Raw genomic sequence first — 17,199 nt, 5'->3', positions numbered from 1 at the left:
TCACTTTACAAAATAACTCTTCTTTGCGCAGTCTCGTCTAGAAAGGGGAGTGCACCGTTCGCGAGCGATGCTTCCTCTTCATACCTTTCTCCATTGTTTCAGCCTTGCTGTCTATGTCTACTACCATTTGTCATTTCATGATGGTACTTATGCTGGCTCACTAACAGCTTAGAACCATGTACACTGTCCTAAGCAACGACTGTGAAGCTCGAGCGTGCCAACACCAGCCATAACGTCCTTGCACGCTGCTTGTCCTCTTCCCGCACTATTTGCTAAGGTTCACCGACGCTCTATCACGCACCATTGCTCCCGTATTGGACACACAGCTGACATGGGTGCGAGATGCGCTCATGATTCATCCCTGACCTATGCAACAGCAAGAGCGATGCTGCGACGTCCAGCTCAGCTGATGCCTCTCCCCATGCACATGACCATGCGCAGCAGCTGTGTCCTTGAGATAACCTAGAGTGGTCGGCGCCGAGGCCCTTCGTTTTTATATGTTATCGAAGACTCGTGAAAGGCCGGTCACTCTGGTGACCATCAGTCCAGGATCGTAAGCTGTATTGTCCGTGTAGAACGACCACCACCAAGACATAGTGGTGTGCTGCTATTTCCGGTCGACGTCTGTTTCTTGCGCTGGCATTTCATGCACCATCGTCGTGTGTATGGATGGAGCGTAGGAAACCGCACGAGTGGGACTTACACCACAGTACTTGCATTACTATACATCCTCGCACAAACAGCCCTGCCCCAACCACAATACACCACCATTCCTCAACCCAACCCAACCCATCTCAACTCAACGTCAAAAACCCCACCAAAGCCTTCATCCCCCTCGGCCGTTCCGCAACCGCACTCTTCCTCTCCTCCTCCGCCCGATGTCGATCGAGCCCCGTGAGCCGATCAGCTTCGTCGGCACTCACATGTGTAATTCTCTCGGATCTGCGCCGCTCGTCTTCGTCTTTGAGGTCGCGCCAGCGGTCTTTGAGGGATTTTTTGGCGTGGGGTTGTGGTTGTGGTGTGTGTGATTCAGAGGGGGAAGAGGTCTGTTGGGAGGATGGTGCCAGTGCTGCGTCGGCGGATATAGAAGGTGGAGCGAGCGAGAGGGTGTCGTAGGCTGGCGGTGGTGGTGGGTCCATCGCATTGGGATCGTTGCGGAGTTGAGCAGGGGGTGGATTGGAGTTTGAGGATGGTAACGATGGTCTCGACATTTTATACACAGTGGTACTGAGGCTGAAGACGCGACATAGACTCTACGCTCACTGATATACCAGTACTCTCCACGTCTTGGACAATGTTGAGGCGATTACGAATAGTGTAGGCTGGCGACCTGACGACGACACGCCTCGGTTGCCAGCAAAAGCAAGTCACTCAAGCCTAAGGCAGCAGGGCATTAATGAATGGGCTGCGCGCAGAAATTAGCTGGTGAGTTCGCTCCTTCTCCATATCACTGGGGAAAGTACTGCTATAACGATCTGGAATGTATTGGCAGCTGGAAGAAATATATCAATCATGTCGGAATAACCACACAGTTATCATGTTACGTGTTCAACGTGTGGTACGGACTGCTCGTACAGCAAGTAGAGTGCAGAATCTGGGGTAGCCAAGACTTATTTACCCCTGACTGTTCATGTGAGCGTGTTTGGACCAAAACAAGCACAAGATGTTGGCTGATCAGGCGTGGGTTATCAGCAGGGTCCTACAAGGTGTCAAATCGCACGAACAACGAGATGCTTCAGGCTACGGAAATGGCTATCTTGAGATATGCTCATGCTGCCTCGAAGGTGTGAAGGCGTCGGAAAACCAAAGATATAGAGATAAGTACTTCACATCGCATCTGTTCATACACTATACTATATCTTCAATACTATTATCCACAGCCTGTCCTACATTTCGACAGAAGGAGCACTGGGCACGATGTACCTATCTATAGATGCTTTCGATCCTGCCCCGTTCGTTCATCAACCAGCAGATCTGCTAGCGAGCCATTAACAATACTGCTTCCCCAGCCACCGTGCAGCAACACGCGGTAATCTGTATCATGAGGGATTGCCCAGGTGCTCCCGTCGTTTCCTCTGCGTGCAGAGCTTTTCGTATATTTCACAAATGAAATCATTATGTCCAGTAGTCCTACAAGTGGTGAACCTCAACACCTCGCTTAATCAAAATGAAAGAAATGCAATCATGACGGCGAGAACTTGTAGTCCTGTTGACCTTTGTTGTCGAATGCGTAATGCTTTGGTCTCGGATGATCGAGCAGTTTTGCGGCTCGTGCATGCTCTTCCCTCTGGTTGGGAAACTCCTGCATGTAAAATTCTGTTTTCTTGCTTTCGGTTGGAGTGTTTGCTGTGAAAGAGGGGCTCTGGTCTGCCGAGAACATCCAGGGCACGTTGTGTTGGTCCTCACTCGGCGCTCCATAGGGCAAGGATGGGACGATGTTGCCATTAGGGAAATTTGCCAAATCTGGTGTTGTTAGAGGAGCATCTGACCAGCTGGTATTTGTCAGCGGCCCAGCCGAATAAGGCGGAGTGTGGTCCGCCAAGTTTGCGTATTGCACTTGGACGGACGGAGGCATCATCGAGGAACTTTGCAGGTAGAAGTCCTGTTGGAAAGGAGTGATGGGCGGTGAATGCATTTGTGGTCGTTGCGACAGATCTCCCGGTGCTGCATTGCTGTGAACCATCTGTGAAAGCGAGCGCACCATCGGCTCTTGTGGCGCATTGTAGCTCATCTGCGTGGTGTTGACTGGCGTCAACTGTTGCTCCGCACAGTCTTCAGCAGCCTTTTGCGCCATTAATTCTCTGAAGGCTTCTGACTCGGCGAAAGTAGAAAAGTTGAGAGGCGATCGGTGAGGAATGCTGCTCTTGCGGATACCAGGATAATGGCTGTTTAGACTGTGCCCTGTGGACTTGACATGACGGAGTGCGTGTCCTGATGGCGGCGTCATGCTTTGTCTGAAGGTTGGAGAGGTAGCAGTCAAAGCACCATAAGATCTGCTACGTAACGAGGCAGATGTCAGAGCTGCAGACGTGAGAGCTGCAGGACGTGGACGCCTTCGTCGCGACGCGAGGTCTACGCCGCCCTCGGATGCACCTGATGATACAGATTCCGAACTTTGGAAAGACATCTGAGGTGCTGCAGTCGCAAGTGCAATACCCTCAAAATTGCTTGTCAACCCATCTGCAGCCGACCCTCGCCGGTTACCAACATAGGACGTCATTTGCAGACCCGGAGATGACAACGGCGGCTGAAAATGACTTTGCGGGGCCATTGATACAGTTGGCGTAGAAAGGTTACTCTCCCATGGGTCTGATGACATTAGGCCATGACAATTCGAGTCTGCCGGTGATGGTAGCCGCGCGTTATTGGCCAGTACCTGTGGACCTGGCTTGTCGAATCCAAAGTCGAAGACCATATCGCCAGCAATACTTGGTGTACTGGTCCATGGGTCCTCGGGCATGCGCATTTGTTGCCAGTCATGCTGCATCTGTGGCCCAGACGGTAGTTGTGCTTGAGGAACCGCTCCTAAGGGCGAAGCTGCAATCTGAGATAGCAATGATGATGGCAGTTCTGGACACTGCTCGACAGCTGGGGACGGCTGGAACGTGACTTTGTACTGCGCGGCATGGGCAGCAGCGATCGCTCTTTGTAAGGAAGCATGGGCCCTATCGCGCACATCCGTACCCGACGATTCGCTCTTCGGACTGCGCAATGGAGATGCCATGGCATGGGAGCCTCTGGCTGCTGCTACCGGCTCCCGTTCTGTACTCCTGGAGTGTAGGTCTTCCTCCTCTTGCTTCACTTCTTCGTCTTCGTCATCATCATCATCGTTGCCTGAGTCACCCGATGGTCCCTGGTTGACCCCTTTGCATTGTTGCTGCTCGAACTCTTCTTGTTTGCGCTGCTGTTTGGCTTTGGCCCGCCGGTTCTGAAACCAGTTCTATGCTTCGTTAGCTGTGTCACATGATGGAGAGGATGCGGTTGGGACCTACTGCCACTCTTGGGAGATTTAAATTCGTCGTTGCAGCCAGGTGCCTCTTCAGCACACTGTTTGGCTTCGCGTTTTTCTGGAACTCATGCTCCAGGATATCGACCTGGTCCTTCGTCAAGCGAGGCCTTGTTGAAACCTCGTTGCTATCCTCGAAATCTCCATAGTACATCCCAGCATGCATATCGTCTGCATAGTCTTGGAAACCGATGTATGGGTTGTATGATAGCTCAGGCCTGGCTAGCTGCGGATGGAAGCTAGGATACTGTGTTTGATGGTGGTAGACTATGCTCTCAGGCTGTGAGTGAGACATGTGAAACGGGTAATGTCCATGTTGGTATGCCATCTCTTGAACGCTGCTAGTTTGACCTCAACGGCTCCAATCTGCAGTGGGCGATAGCTCTCACTAAAGCAGAGGACGGACTGCCAGGATCCTCCACGCAGTAGACGGATCGATAATTGAGGCCTCGCAGCAGAGGCTGTTGCGTAGTTGACACTACAGTCGATAGAATGAGAAAGTGTGACCGGAAGCAATGGCGTATAAGAAGGGTTACGTCGTAAGGCCTTACAACTCCGTCATCGGCCTTGACTGGCTGACGTCGACAATGGTATAGGACGATCGATCGTGAGGCGTCGAGCAGGCGTATATTGAGTAGGGACTGTGGGCATGCAGAGAAGTGGTTCGAAGCAGCCAGTGGGGATGTCTTTATTCTCCAGAGCGGGAAGCTATGTGAGATGGGCTGTTGCAATGAGGCAGTAAAGTATTGGTAGCTTTCGGCTCGTTGCGCTGAGGAACCATGAAGCACAGATCCAACGGAGCGGACAGGGTCTAAGTCGATGATGTTTGAGCTAGTTCTAGTACCGGGTTAGGCAAGTTGCAAGATTGAGAAACTTGGTGATGTAGTAGTCGTCCGGCGAGCGGGAGGTGGAGGAGAAATACTGTTAAGTGTGAAGCAGGAAGCGAGCGACTTGGACTTGAGATCAAGGCTCAGAGTGTTGTGTCGAGCGAGACATGCAGGACCAGGGGTGTCTCGGAAACGCTCAGCAAATGGGCAGGATGGCCCTTGTTTTCAGCGCCTCTGCTCGTGCTTCAAAGATGGAAAAGAGAACCGCGAGGGGTGGTGTTAGGCACAGGTCTGGAGAGGGTTATGATAAGGAGACCAGTTGCCAGCCGTATCCAAGCAATGTCAGGCACATCGATGATGTGCCCATTATTTCTCAGGATTGCTTGGTTCAACTCACCTCTACTCATCCTCTGTATGGCCTACTCATGTGCCAGACTATTCGGCTTCTTTCCTTACTACCATTCCGTATGGCGCAAGAGGACGTTGGTTCCTTTCTGGCAGGATGCAGATCCAGAGAGGATCTTCGCGACTTCAGGGCGGGTAGCTTAGCTTCGGTTGTGGATGAAGTGGAACACACCAGGCTCAAAAGACAACTGCCCAGAGAGTCTATTCCAGATCGGGCTTGTGTATCTCCCAGAAGTGGCAGCATGCTTTTCATGGTTTGCACCAATCGCATGGAGGACACAAATTAGGTGGGTCGAGGTCCCAGATGAAGTCCGAAGGTACGAGTAGAGTACACTTCAGAGCAACGCGTCGTCAGGACTGCTCGGCTGGACCATCTGCCCCGCATACATGTTGACGTTACAGGCATCAAGATGTCTCTCCTGCATACAATCTCTCTGCATCCACAGCAGTCCATGACTCTGTCGTGGCCGTGCGTTAGGGTTGCACAAGCACTGATTGGATATGTATGCATGATCCTTTGAGCAGAATAGCAACTGCGTGTGGCCATCAACGGCAATTCTAGTGACATGTGTTAGCAGTAATTGTGTGCGCATGCGAACTGAGTAGTGAAGACGCCGTCAGCTGGCAAGCGAGCAAGACCAGGGTGCGATCGCTCCAAATCTCGCGCTTGCTGCAGGTACGAGGGACAAGCATTGGTGGCGCTTCGGGCTGCAGCTGGGAACTTCCAGTGACAACGCCCACCTACACGCCCGAGTCCGCAAGACTCGTCGATGCCAAAGCCCAAGACTTCCAGCGGTTGGTGCTTTGGTTCGTTGGCAAGTGCCGTATGTGTTTCAGCTCCTGCCCTCACTGTGGCCATGCAGCATGACGAAGTCCGTGACATATCGTCGCGTTCATGAGCGTCGTCTCGCTCTTGCTGTTTCACTCCAGCCTCGAAACTCTCGCTACACCTCACCAAAGATCTGATCGATCGGACTCGGCTTCATCTCCGTAGAATATTTTCCGGTCGTAAAGTTCAGTACGCGAGAGTGACCCAGTATGCCTTATGTCAACATCCCAGAGGCGGAGCAGGTCAAACATCTTTCCGATTGAACTGCTTACATGCGCTAGACGAGCTGCAACGGCTCACAGGAAATTAAATGACGGGCTCAGCAAGTTTTCTCTTGCGCAGTCGGGAGCATCCCTTGCCAGACTTGCGAGGCTTGAGGATCGAATCCTAGAAATCCTCCTCCCTAGCCACAAGCCGCAATGCTTGTCGCTGGTGATTGCATGCCATCTGGCTGGCCAATCGCCACGCAGAAGCACAGCTTGTCGAGCACCGACGGCCAAGAAGTCCTTGATGGTTACTCTTTTTGGCACCCAACACAGCTTGCATCTTCTTCTTTCGGATCTCACTTGTTCAACCCATCCATGATCAGCTAGAAAGCATCATGTTGAAGCAGATCTTTGCTTCCGAGTCGTCTGTGAAACCTTGTCGGCCTCCTATCCACCAGCAGGGTTGAATTACAAATGCATCCTGGCAGGATCTAGGCAAAACCCGCCAGCTTTCCATCATAACGAACCGTCTGTGCGACCTGACAGGCCTAGGATCGTCACATCAGACCCAGCGCTGTGGTTCTGCTAACGAAGCTTCCGTAAGAAGGCAATCCTCGGTTGCGCATTGGTCGCGGCTATCTGCAGCTGTCACTTGTGTATGTTTACCCTTTCGCACGAGAAGCGCGCATCTACTGTATTCAACATAGCCATTTGCTCGAAGTCAGGCGTTGCTAAGTCGAGGTACACCTGACAGTCTGTTCCTGCAAATCAATGGCAAGTTAAGATTGCAGCAGGGATCTGCCTTGTCCGACCTCGATCTACCAGCACAAGGGTGTGATTCGACAGCGAGAAGGAGCAGCGATACACCTGCCTAAAGCGGGCTTTCGACGACATGAACATGTTGCACAAGACATGAGCATGACCATTCGGCGCTGCCGATGCGACTGTGTAGCTTCCCCGGTAAGCGAAGGACACCGGTCTCCGAATAAACATGGTCTCTTCACTCGTCGGAATTTGGCGGTGCGACACTTCTAGACCTGGGAGTTTTCAACGCGTAGCAGGCTGTCCAGCTCAGAGGACACGGTCATCGTATACAATACGATCATCGACTTAGAGACTCGGTAGCTCGGTGCAAATGGCCGTTACTCGATGAACCGATCAAGCTGTCAGTTCGCCCTCGGCAAAAGACCGCCCATATGTACTCCAGTGGGCGACGAAGGGCATGCCGGAGCTTATGAAGACTCTACAGATCTATGTCTAAATCTACAGTCTTGTGCGCGTCCTGTTCATCCTCAAGAGACGCCTTGGCAATTGATGAAACCGCCCAAGACAGCTGACCATCACTTCTAGGTACAATATCAGGCAACCAAAGAATTAACTATCTCAACTTCAACTCTTCCGTTCTGCACATGCTTGATCGAGACGCACCGCAAATCTTGCAAAATCCAGTCCGCACCGGCGTCCCTGACCTGATCAATGGTATGTGTAGTAGCCAAGCCGATGACCTTGAGACCTGCTGCTTTGCCAGCCTTGATTCCCGAAGGAGCATCCTCAACAACGACCAGATCTGATCGGTCTAACAGCCCAAGCCTCGACCGGCCGAGTAAATAGCATGCAGGATCCGGCTTGCCATTCTCAACATCCTCAGCTACGACCATCGTCTTCGGCTCTGCAAGCTTGAGCACATCTAGCCAGCCGCTTACTAGAGCTCTTGTGCCGCTTGTCACGACGGCCCATGGTGCCTCTAGGTCGTCAAGTTTCTCAAGCAGCTTGCGCGCTCCAGGGATCTCAACTGCATCTCCGCCGAACTCTTTCGGGATCCGTCCTTCCATCTTACTGATGTCTGCTTAGGTCAGTCGATATGCGCGCCGCTCCTCATTTTCACTTACACTCCCAGTTCGCCCGCGATGGGTCATATAGCTTTATCACATCAATGCTTCTCCTACCGTGCGATGTCGCCAATATCACATTGGGGTCAACCCCCATCTCATCGCCAAGTCTGTACGGTCAAGCTGGTCAGTGAGGGAAGTTGACATAGTCTTTGTCCGGAATCCAATAGTGCAGCGGGAATATCTCCTACCGCCTCATGGGAAATTCCGACATCGAGCGCCAGATCTTCAAGTGAGGCAGGGATTTGTCACAGAGCAAACATTTCGGGTCTTTGTTCACAAGGCCCGGATCGCCTCAAACTATTGCTTCAGACCACGGCACTATTGCCTCCACCTCCCATCCCGGCTTGGCGCTTGCGACAACCCCCGAAGTCCCTGCTGCGGAGAATTTCTGCTCACAGGTGCTCACTTACATGTGCCAGTGTTTGACGATTGCTTCTGTGCTGTCGATGATGGTGCCTGGAAGAAGCCGTCAGTGGTCGGTCGTTTCTGGTGTGGGTGACGTGTTACGGACCATCGAAGTCGAACAACAAGCCGCTCACAGTGATAGTCTCGGGCTTCCCGGTGAAGGATGGTTCTTGTATCGAGCCCATAGTCATGTAGAATGTGTTTGAGACGGTTTCGGTGCGCAGTCTCGAAGTAGTCACTCTTCAAATCTGTCTATCTAGCCAGCCCGGACCGCTCAAGTACTTTGTAAAGAAACAGTTTCGGCTTGATGCAGGTACAATAATCAGATAGCGGCTGCGCTGCCTAACAAGGACAAGTCGGTTACCCGGGCAACCAATCGGAGAAGCTTTGCGGCAAATATTCGGCAGATCATCTGGTTCCCCACTAAATTTTCTGATACCGGTCAAAAGATATGCAGCGGCAACGTCTTCGAGACGCACATACTGTAGCATATACACACTATGCCTAAGCCATGTAAGTAATACGGCCCAACAAGGCTTCCTGCGTTAAAGTCCTATACAGTCTCAAAATCGAAGCGAACGCCCGTGCGTCTACGGCACAAGATCGAAAAAGCCGGCAGCGCAAAGAAGAGAAAAGAGAGAAAACTTGCGAAACAGAACCCTCAATGGCGGTCGCGACTGAAGAAGGACCCCGGTATCCCGAATCTGTTCCCGTTCAAGGACAAGATCCTCGAGGAGATTGAAGAGAAGAAGAGAAAGAAGGCTGAAGATGCGCAACGGTTAAGAGATGCGGCGAAATCGAAGAAGAGCGCTGGCAAGAACGTTGAGGCTGAAGAGATGCTGGATGATGACGAGGATATGGAAGATGAAGAGGATGACTTGCTAGATGAGGACATGGAAGACGACGACGAAGAAGCAGCAGAATCGTCGAATCCAATGGCAGCACTATTAGCGTCAGCGCAGGTACGAGCGGCCGACTATGGTTCGAAAGGCGACATAGCGGACGAAGATGACGAAGACGAGATGGACAGCGGCGTTCAGATATCAACCAACCTCTCAACAGACAACAGAAATCCAGACTCTTCGCGGAAAGCATTCGACAAGATCTTCAAGCAGGTATTAGAGGCGGCAGATGTCATACTGTATGTACTTGATGCTCGCGATCCAGAAGGCACAAGGTCAAGAGAGGTTGAGAGGCAGATCATGTCAGCGCAGTCGGGCGAGAAACGCCTAATACTGGTGCTGAATAAGATTGACCTGGTGCCCGAGGAGGTGCTGAAAGGCTGGCTCAAGCATCTAAGACGATATTTCCCTACGACACCGTTGAGAGCGTCTACACCTGCGTCAAATGCTCAGACGTTCGATCACAAACAATACACCATCAAGAATACTTCAGAGACTTTACTGCGGTCACTGAAGTCCTACGCAGCATCGAAACAGCTCAAGCGGTCAATATCAGTCGGCCTGATCGGCTATCCCAATGTCGGAAAGTCCTCAGTGATCAACGCTCTTACCTCGCGCTTGAACAAGGGCGTTCAAAGCTTTGCTTGTCCAGTCGGATCCGAAGCAGGCGTCACAACAGCACTGCGCGAAGTCAAGGTCGACAGTAAACTGAAGATTCTGGACTCACCTGGTATCGTCTTCCCAGCTGCCATCAATGACGAGAACAAAGAAGGCAAGCGCCAGAAGAAAGCCGAGCACGAAGCGCGCCTAATACTGCTGAATGCTCTGCCTCCTGCTCAGATTTCGGACCCAGAACCAGCTATCAAGATGCTGCTTGAAAGGATGTCGGCTTCGCCGGCATTGTACGAGAAGCTGCTTCAACATTATGGGATCGTGGCTCTTGGACCGTTCGGGCAGGGTGATACGACGACGGATTTCCTGGTTCAGGTAGCGCGGAAACGTGGCAGGCTTGGAAGGGGAGGCGTGCCGAATCTGAATGCTGCGGCGATGACTGTGATCACGGACTGGAGAGATGGCAGGATTCAAGGATGGGTCGAGCCTCCTGTACTGAGGGTTGCAGATGATACTGAGATGGCAGGCGGTGAGGTGACGGAAGTCGGACCTTCTGCTGATCAGAAGGTCATTGTGAAGGAGTGGGCTGAGGAGTTTAAGCTTGATGGACTATGGGATGGTACCAACGAATAAACGAACTGTTGCATTGATCTAGTGGGAATGGCTCAGGCGTTGTAGGGGTATCCCATGGTAGGCGCAATATCGGTCGGGCCCTCGTGGAAATGAAGTCGATTACTTTTTCATAAATTTATACAGCTTGTTCCCACATCCCACCACATTCATCCCATGCGCGGTCGCACGTCAGGCGTAGGAATGACCCTATCAAATGCTATCTGAATGTGAACATGGTCATCCTAGCATGCTTCTGGCGGATTTGCATCTCAGGATCTGTTGAAGCTGTCCCTAACTCGTTCCATCGCCGCGGTGCCAGGGCGGAAAGGCACGAAATGCCGATCTTCACGCTAGCACATGCGAGGAGACGCGACCCGCGTCACACTTGGCTTCACATCTTCTGGATAGCACCCGGACCTCAGGTTCTACCCAACTTCTACATTGCAAGCAGTGAAACTTGAGCAGCATACCGATATCGATCCACACGAGACAAGACTCATAGCACGCGCAAGAACCATCTTCCCCTGGACGATTGCGACCACAACGGTCCTACCACAAGCGCAACTGCTGCAACGCATACCGAGCAAGACTCCAAGCCATCTGGAGAGAACCGCCTATCCTCCTTGACACAATTCGACAAAACACTCCGTGCCACGGCACCTGCACAACCCCCATATCAACCAGCCATGCCCCGCAAATCCACAGCCTCAGTATCAGCGGCGCCAACAGAACCCAGCGGCGACACCACAATGGTCTCAGAAGCACCCACAGCAGCAGAGCTCTCGCCGAACCATAAAGACCAACCACAAACAGACGAGCAACCCAGGCAGGAGAAGGAGAAAGAGAAAGAGAAACACCCCAAGCGCAAAAGCGAAGGAGATGTGATAGCATTAGACGTACGTCCCACACCCTGTCCTCCACCCTTCCCACACCGACACACCCTCCCACACCCCCTCCACAGAACATAATGCTAATATAACACCCACAGGACCTCCTCCTCCCCCGCTCCATAATATCCCGCCTCTCCAAAGGCGTCCTCCCCCCCAACACCTCCCTCGCCAAAGACGCGATCCTCGCCCTAACAAAGTCCGCAACAGTATTCATATCACATTTAGCCAGTGAAGCAAACGATGTGACAGATCGGAAAACGATTCAGAGTGCGGATGTGGTTAGGGCGTTGCGGGAGATTGAGATGGGGGACGTTATGGGGGTGGGAAGTCTCGGCAGAGATGGGAAGAGGGGGGGTAGAGTTGAGAGGGAGGTGGAACGGTGGGAGGGGGATGTGAGGGGGAAGAGGAGGGGATATAGGGAGAAGGTTAGGGCTAGGGAGAGTGGTGGGGTGGGAGTGGGGGATACGGCCGTGGGTGATACCACTGTTGGGATGGTGGACGAGAGGGAGGAGCATGAGAATAAAAGGGTGAGGATTGATGATGAAGATGAGGCGAGAGATGGGAGTGCGGGGCCGATTACGGAGGGGGCTAGTAGGATTAAGTTGAATGTTGGGAGGAGGAAATCTGATGAGGTGGAGCATGGGGATGGGGATGGGGATGAGGCCGGTGAAGACGAAGAGGAGGAATCGGAGGAGGAGGAGGAGGAGAATGAGGAGGAGCAGCAGGACGAGACACAGGGCGTGGATGACTCGATAGATATGGAAGAGACAGATTCGAGGCGGAAGAATGGCACGTTAGCGCCTGATGGGAGGATAGAGGTTGGTGGGAGTGATGACGAGAGTGATTAATTGTATGACCACCAGCTATGACTGCAGCGATATGATATGCGACGTTAAGACTCGTCTGAGACAGTGATCCGCAGAACAGTGTTCAGGAAGAGGTCTGATCGTGCATCACCAGCATCTGTTCGACTGTTACTCCTGCAACACCAGCATGTATTGATGGGCCCAGCTTTCTAGATCTGTAGCTGTAGAGCTACAAGTGACGCTTCGGCTGGATCTAAATAAGAGCCGCACTTCATGTAACGCTTTTTGTCAATGGAGTGCTCCCGGGATATCTCCTGCAGAGACATCTGCTCGGTCGTGCTTAAGCTCTAGGTAGCTGAAGGCGTTCGTCGGTTCTTAGAAACACAAAACGATCTGGTTCCAGGCCTGTTCAACGACTCAAAATGGGTCTGTATTCATTCATGGCAAGAGCAAATACATCGATGCTTGGTCCGCTAGCACTGATGCATGACTGTTGTCATACCACATCGTACCATGTTATCTCGTCTGTTCATACAGCTAAAGCACTTTCCTTGATCTTACTACCTCTGTCCATTTAGCGCATGTGTATCGCTCGCTAGAAGATCCTCATTCGTTCCTTTGGTCACACCTTACCTCAACTCAATCCTCCAACGCCTTATGCCACCCCGTAAGCGCAACCCTCTCCCTCTCATCCTTACTCTCCTTAATCCTCAAATCCCTCAACATCTCATTCACGCCCTTCCTACTCCCACTCCACAATTCATCCCTCCTAAACCCCACCTCATTGTACACACTCTCAATCTTGGGCGGCTCAAGCCCAGCATCAGCGTCAGCCTCAATCTTCTTGAATTTCAACACAGCCCACTGGTAACTCAGACTCTTCTTCCAGCTGTCTGCGTCGCGTTGGATCTGGCGCGTAGCTCCCCACTTGCCGATGCGTGTCCACTTTTGTTCGAGCATGCGGGTGAGTTCGGGGGTGTTTGGGTTGAGGATCTGTGTGTGGATGAGGTCGTAGTGGCCGAGGAAGGTGAAGCGGGCGCGGGATTGGTTGCGTTCTGAGTCTTGTTCGAAGATCATGACTTGGGTTGCGAGGGGGGTGTCGGGGTTGGCGGGTGGAGCTTTGGTGGTTGGCTCTTCTGGTGGTGGTAACAGTTGCTGAGGGAGGAGGTGGAGGTCTGATTTGACGTAGATGATTTGGCCGGTTTGCCATCGTGGATGCTGTGGAAGTGAGTGCTTGTCAAGGGTAATGGTTTGGTGCTTTGTAGCTGAGATGGGGTTGGTCTCTTTGGACAGTGCTGAACTTACCGCTTGGTGGAAGAGAAGGACATACTTGAGCTTGTCTGGCTCTGCTGCGGTGCCATTCAGGGTGCTGTGTTGGCGAGGCTGATTGGTTGTGATGGTGCCAGAACTGGTCTCGGTAGACTGGTTCTTGCCGTTCTTGTCAGCATCAGTATCCTCTACAGCTTCAAGGGGTTTTTCTGTGGCAGAAGATGGTACATTTGACGCTGTGTTAACATCTCTCGCTTTCAATACTGAGCTGTCTGTTTTCTTTGGTGGCCAGAAATGGTTCTGAATATCAGTCACAGTTGGGAGAGCGCTATTGGAAGTAGCATCTAAAGTTGTAGAGAGCGTAGCATCATCACTTAGCTTTTCACCCTTGGCGAGTGCTTCCTGCTTGCGACGCAAGGCAGGTGGTACGTAACTCATGGTGGAATAGGTTGCTGTGACAAGAATTGGCTTAGGCAACAGCGAGTGTAACCATGAACTTAGCGAATCTCGCGATAAATCAGCATCTGACGATGGCAGTGCGAGTGTTTGCAATGTTCTTGCGCAAAGCGAACCTATTTCGGCGGAACGGTTGCAAAGTGAAGGTGTGAAGGACGCCTTCAATTTCAGGCTGCCCGAGCGTGGTGCTCCAGGTAAGCGAGGCTATGTTTCAGCCTTATATCGTAATGACCGATCTGTGATGGCATTCGAGTTTCAGATTCGGTATTGCTGTCGCATGTTATTTTCCGTCCGTCAACGGTGATGAAATCTGTAAGCATTTGAAGGCTCTTTGTACACCGCCTCCTCGTCCTCTGCTCTAAGTCTTAAGCTGGACATACATTTCGGTAGGTCGCATCCGGACTCTCGTAATCGCCATGTTACACAGCCTCCCTGACAATCGCCTTCTTGTTTCCTTGCGACACGTACTGGTACCACCGCCAAGGCCGAGCTTCGTATGCAATTGCTCAGCAACACATCAGTAAATGACGCTGCCTTTTGCCATCGTAGGCTGCCACTTGAGACTCTCACAGATAAAGGCACTGGCTCTGCGCGTCGTGTAATCTCTGGTAGACTGAGCGAAAGCCTCATCCTGTAACCTTTGTGTCAGCACAAAGCATATCGCAGATCAAACCTTCTCTGGCAGAAAATGTGCTTCTAGTGATCTCGGATACGGAAAGGGAGCTGCCGAAATCTGCAGGTGCACGACTGTGTCAGATCCAGTTAGACCCTGAGCCCGAATCCTGGTCGATCTAGGCGTCTGGATATAAACATAGGGTCCGCCGCAATCCGCGACGCCCGCTTCCAGCATGGTAACCACAACAAACATGAAGAAGTTTATTGGCTCGATAAAGCGCAGCTCAGCATCTCGATCAAAAAGCAATGACAGTCGTAATGCCACTGTTCTTCAGCAACAGTCACTCCCTCAAGGCGACAACCCGGAAGCGGTAGTGGTACGAGAGGCATTCGCATTCTGTGAAGCTGGTGCCCCGAACTCAGGGAGTGCTGGCGATGAATACCTACATCTGCCCGCCATTGTCGATGCCACCGAGGCCAGTCCTTATGCCGCCCGAGAAGTCGCTGTCCAGGTGCAGCGGTATCTGTCCAAACAGAACTTCGAAAGAGGCTATGCTCAATACAATGCCATCATGCTCATGCGCATTCTGACCGACAACCCTGGTCGCGTCTTCACTCAGAACTTCGATAAGAACTTTATATCCACAATCAAAGCACTTCTGCGAGAATGCAAAGACTCGAGTGTACAGCAGATCATGCGCGAAACAATGGACTACTTCGAGGCAGAGAAGCTGAATGCCAACGACACACTGATGCCACTAATTGAAATGTGGAGGAAAGAAAAAGGAAGCTCGGCTAGGATGTACTCGTCAAGTGTAGGCATTCCTGAAACTGTCTTTGCAAGCCAACATGTTTCTCACCATTACCAGGGTTACCAGGGTCGTCCTCACCCCGGAGCTGCTCCTCATATGCCCCGCGAACATAGAGCGCCCCGGGGTCTCCCTCCTCCAGACGAGCTCGCTGCACGAATCGAAGAGGCGAAAACAAGCGCAAGACTGCTAGTCCAGATGGTCCAGTCAACACCACCCAACGAGCTCCTAGGCAACGAGCTTATCAAAGAGTTCGCCGAAAGAGCCAGACAAGCCCACAAGAGTATACAGCAGTACATGGCCTGCGAAAGTCCCGCACCAGACGAGAACACAATGCTCACCTTGATCGAAACAAGCGACCAGCTGAACATCTCCATGTCCAAACACCAAAGAGCAATGCTTCAAGCACGAAAATCGGCCGGTCTGGCCACACCCTCACCCCAACCCCCATCGAACCAGCAAGACCCCTTCTCAACCGCAGCAATGCAAAACGCCCTACCTCCCCACCAAGCTCCACTGCCCCAACAGCACGAGCAGCCCCGCTACAACCAATACGAATCGCACGACCTCTACAACAACGCAGCAGCCCGCGTCAGCCCCATAGAACAGAGCGACCACGCCTTCATGCCCCCACCAGGTCCTCCACCGTCGCAACGCCAACAACCACAGTCCACCACGCCACAACCAAATACCTACCCCCAGCCCTACGAACAACCCTACGACCAACACGACCCCTCCCCCGTCTCCCCACCCCGCACCCACGAACGCAGCAACTCAGCAGCCCAAGCCTACGGTGTCCCCGAAAACCCCTTCGCAGACGACAATGCCTGCACGGCCCCCACTGGACCTCCGCCTTCACAGAAACAGACACAGAGCCCGCCTCACTCACCACAATCCCGCCGACGCTCCCAAGACTCCTACTCCCTCTTCAACCGCGCCGCAGGGCAACTCCGTAGTCCAGACTCACCGCCACAATCTCGTTCGAATCGCCCTATCACGGCGGAGCTTGATGCGTCGAGTTACCCTGTTCCACCGGCCCAGGCAGATCGTGGTGCTGGTACTAGCAACGGTGTAGGAGAGACTAGACCGGGGTATAATGCTGGTTGGCAGCCTACGCCGAGTTTCATGCATAGACAGGAGAGCTCGGAGGCGCATATTACTATGAGTGGGGCTAGTCCGCCGGAGAGGAGGTGAGATGGGGCGAGCTAAGATGTTGCATAGGTTGAGAGCGGATGAGCGATTTTGTGCTATTCACCTATAGTATAGAATAGTAAATGTAGTTGCAAGCGAGCTAGCGAGCGTTGCATGGTTATAGGCATGTCTCTACTGTTCAGGGTGAGGCATGATAGATTGTGTCTACCATCCCTCGTAAGGACGGAAGTCTTATTCATGTAAATCCTCTTGTCGTTGTTGTAATGGAACTGCTTCTCACCAGACGAAGATGTTTTTGCTTGGACCTGCTGCTCTCCTTCTTAGCGTGGTACTACGAGCTAGGCCCGAAAATCAGGCAGTTACAGTGGGAAGCTGAGGACGGAAGATCAGTGACCATTGGTTTCGAGGGTAGCTTACATGACGCTTTGCAGCAGCGCTCATCGCCAAATGTCAAGAGGGCGCCTGTATCCGTGGATTGCCCTATTTGGTTTAGGGGAGGATGTGAT

The 17,199-nt window shown here is 52.4% G+C and overlaps 7 protein-coding genes across 7 annotated transcripts; 3 read left to right on the top strand and 4 right to left on the bottom strand.

Annotated features, from left to right (window-relative positions):
* Positions 1–794: 794 nt before the first annotated feature.
* On the bottom strand, positions 795–1,211 carry PMZ80_002972 (uncharacterized protein; the record flags this gene model as incomplete). The annotated part of the gene is made up of 1 exon (XM_064871401.1): positions 795–1,211. One exon carries the CDS (start codon positions 1,209–1,211, stop codon positions 795–797), a length of 417 nt encoding a protein of 138 aa, XP_064733854.1.
* Positions 1,212–2,182: 971 nt separating this feature from the next.
* On the bottom strand, positions 2,183–4,301 carry PMZ80_002971 (uncharacterized protein; the record flags this gene model as incomplete). The annotated part of the gene is made up of 2 exons (XM_064871400.1): positions 2,183–3,940; positions 3,993–4,301. 2 exons carry the CDS (start codon positions 4,299–4,301, stop codon positions 2,183–2,185), a joined length of 2,067 nt encoding a protein of 688 aa, XP_064733853.1.
* Positions 4,302–7,631: 3,330 nt separating this feature from the next.
* On the bottom strand, positions 7,632–8,755 carry GPP1 (DL-glycerol-3-phosphatase; the record flags this gene model as incomplete). Its single annotated transcript, XM_064871399.1, has 4 exons — positions 7,632–8,116; positions 8,163–8,272; positions 8,576–8,621; positions 8,677–8,755. The coding sequence occupies 4 exons, from the start codon at positions 8,753–8,755 to the stop codon at positions 7,632–7,634; spliced, it is 720 nt and encodes a 239-aa protein (XP_064733852.1).
* Positions 8,756–9,070: 315 nt separating this feature from the next.
* Positions 9,071–10,717, top strand: NUG1 (nuclear GTP-binding protein nug1; the record flags this gene model as incomplete). The annotated part of the gene is made up of 2 exons (XM_064871398.1): positions 9,071–9,083; positions 9,132–10,717. 2 exons carry the CDS (start codon positions 9,071–9,073, stop codon positions 10,715–10,717), a joined length of 1,599 nt encoding a protein of 532 aa, XP_064733851.1.
* A 665-nt stretch (positions 10,718–11,382) lies between these two features.
* On the top strand, positions 11,383–12,434 carry PMZ80_002968 (uncharacterized protein; the record flags this gene model as incomplete). Its single annotated transcript, XM_064871397.1, has 2 exons — positions 11,383–11,592; positions 11,685–12,434. 2 exons carry the CDS (start codon positions 11,383–11,385, stop codon positions 12,432–12,434), a joined length of 960 nt encoding a protein of 319 aa, XP_064733850.1.
* A 597-nt stretch (positions 12,435–13,031) lies between these two features.
* PMZ80_002967 (uncharacterized protein) lies at positions 13,032–14,099 on the bottom strand (the record flags this gene model as incomplete). Its single annotated transcript, XM_064871396.1, has 1 exon — positions 13,032–14,099. The coding sequence occupies one exon, from the start codon at positions 14,097–14,099 to the stop codon at positions 13,032–13,034; it is 1,068 nt and encodes a 355-aa protein (XP_064733849.1).
* Positions 14,100–14,983: 884 nt separating this feature from the next.
* On the top strand, positions 14,984–16,735 carry PMZ80_002966 (uncharacterized protein; the record flags this gene model as incomplete). Its single annotated transcript, XM_064871395.1, has 1 exon — positions 14,984–16,735. One exon carries the CDS (start codon positions 14,984–14,986, stop codon positions 16,733–16,735), a length of 1,752 nt encoding a protein of 583 aa, XP_064733848.1.
* Between the last annotated feature and the right edge of the window lie 464 nt (positions 16,736–17,199).

Source organism: Knufia obscura, assembly GCF_036327395.1.
Source record: "Knufia obscura strain CCFEE 5817 isolate CBS 148926 chromosome Unknown scaffold_2, whole genome shotgun sequence".
Taxonomy (NCBI): Eukaryota; Fungi; Ascomycota; class Eurotiomycetes; order Chaetothyriales; family Trichomeriaceae; genus Knufia; species Knufia obscura.
This window is presented reverse-complemented; position numbering and strand designations above follow the sequence as displayed.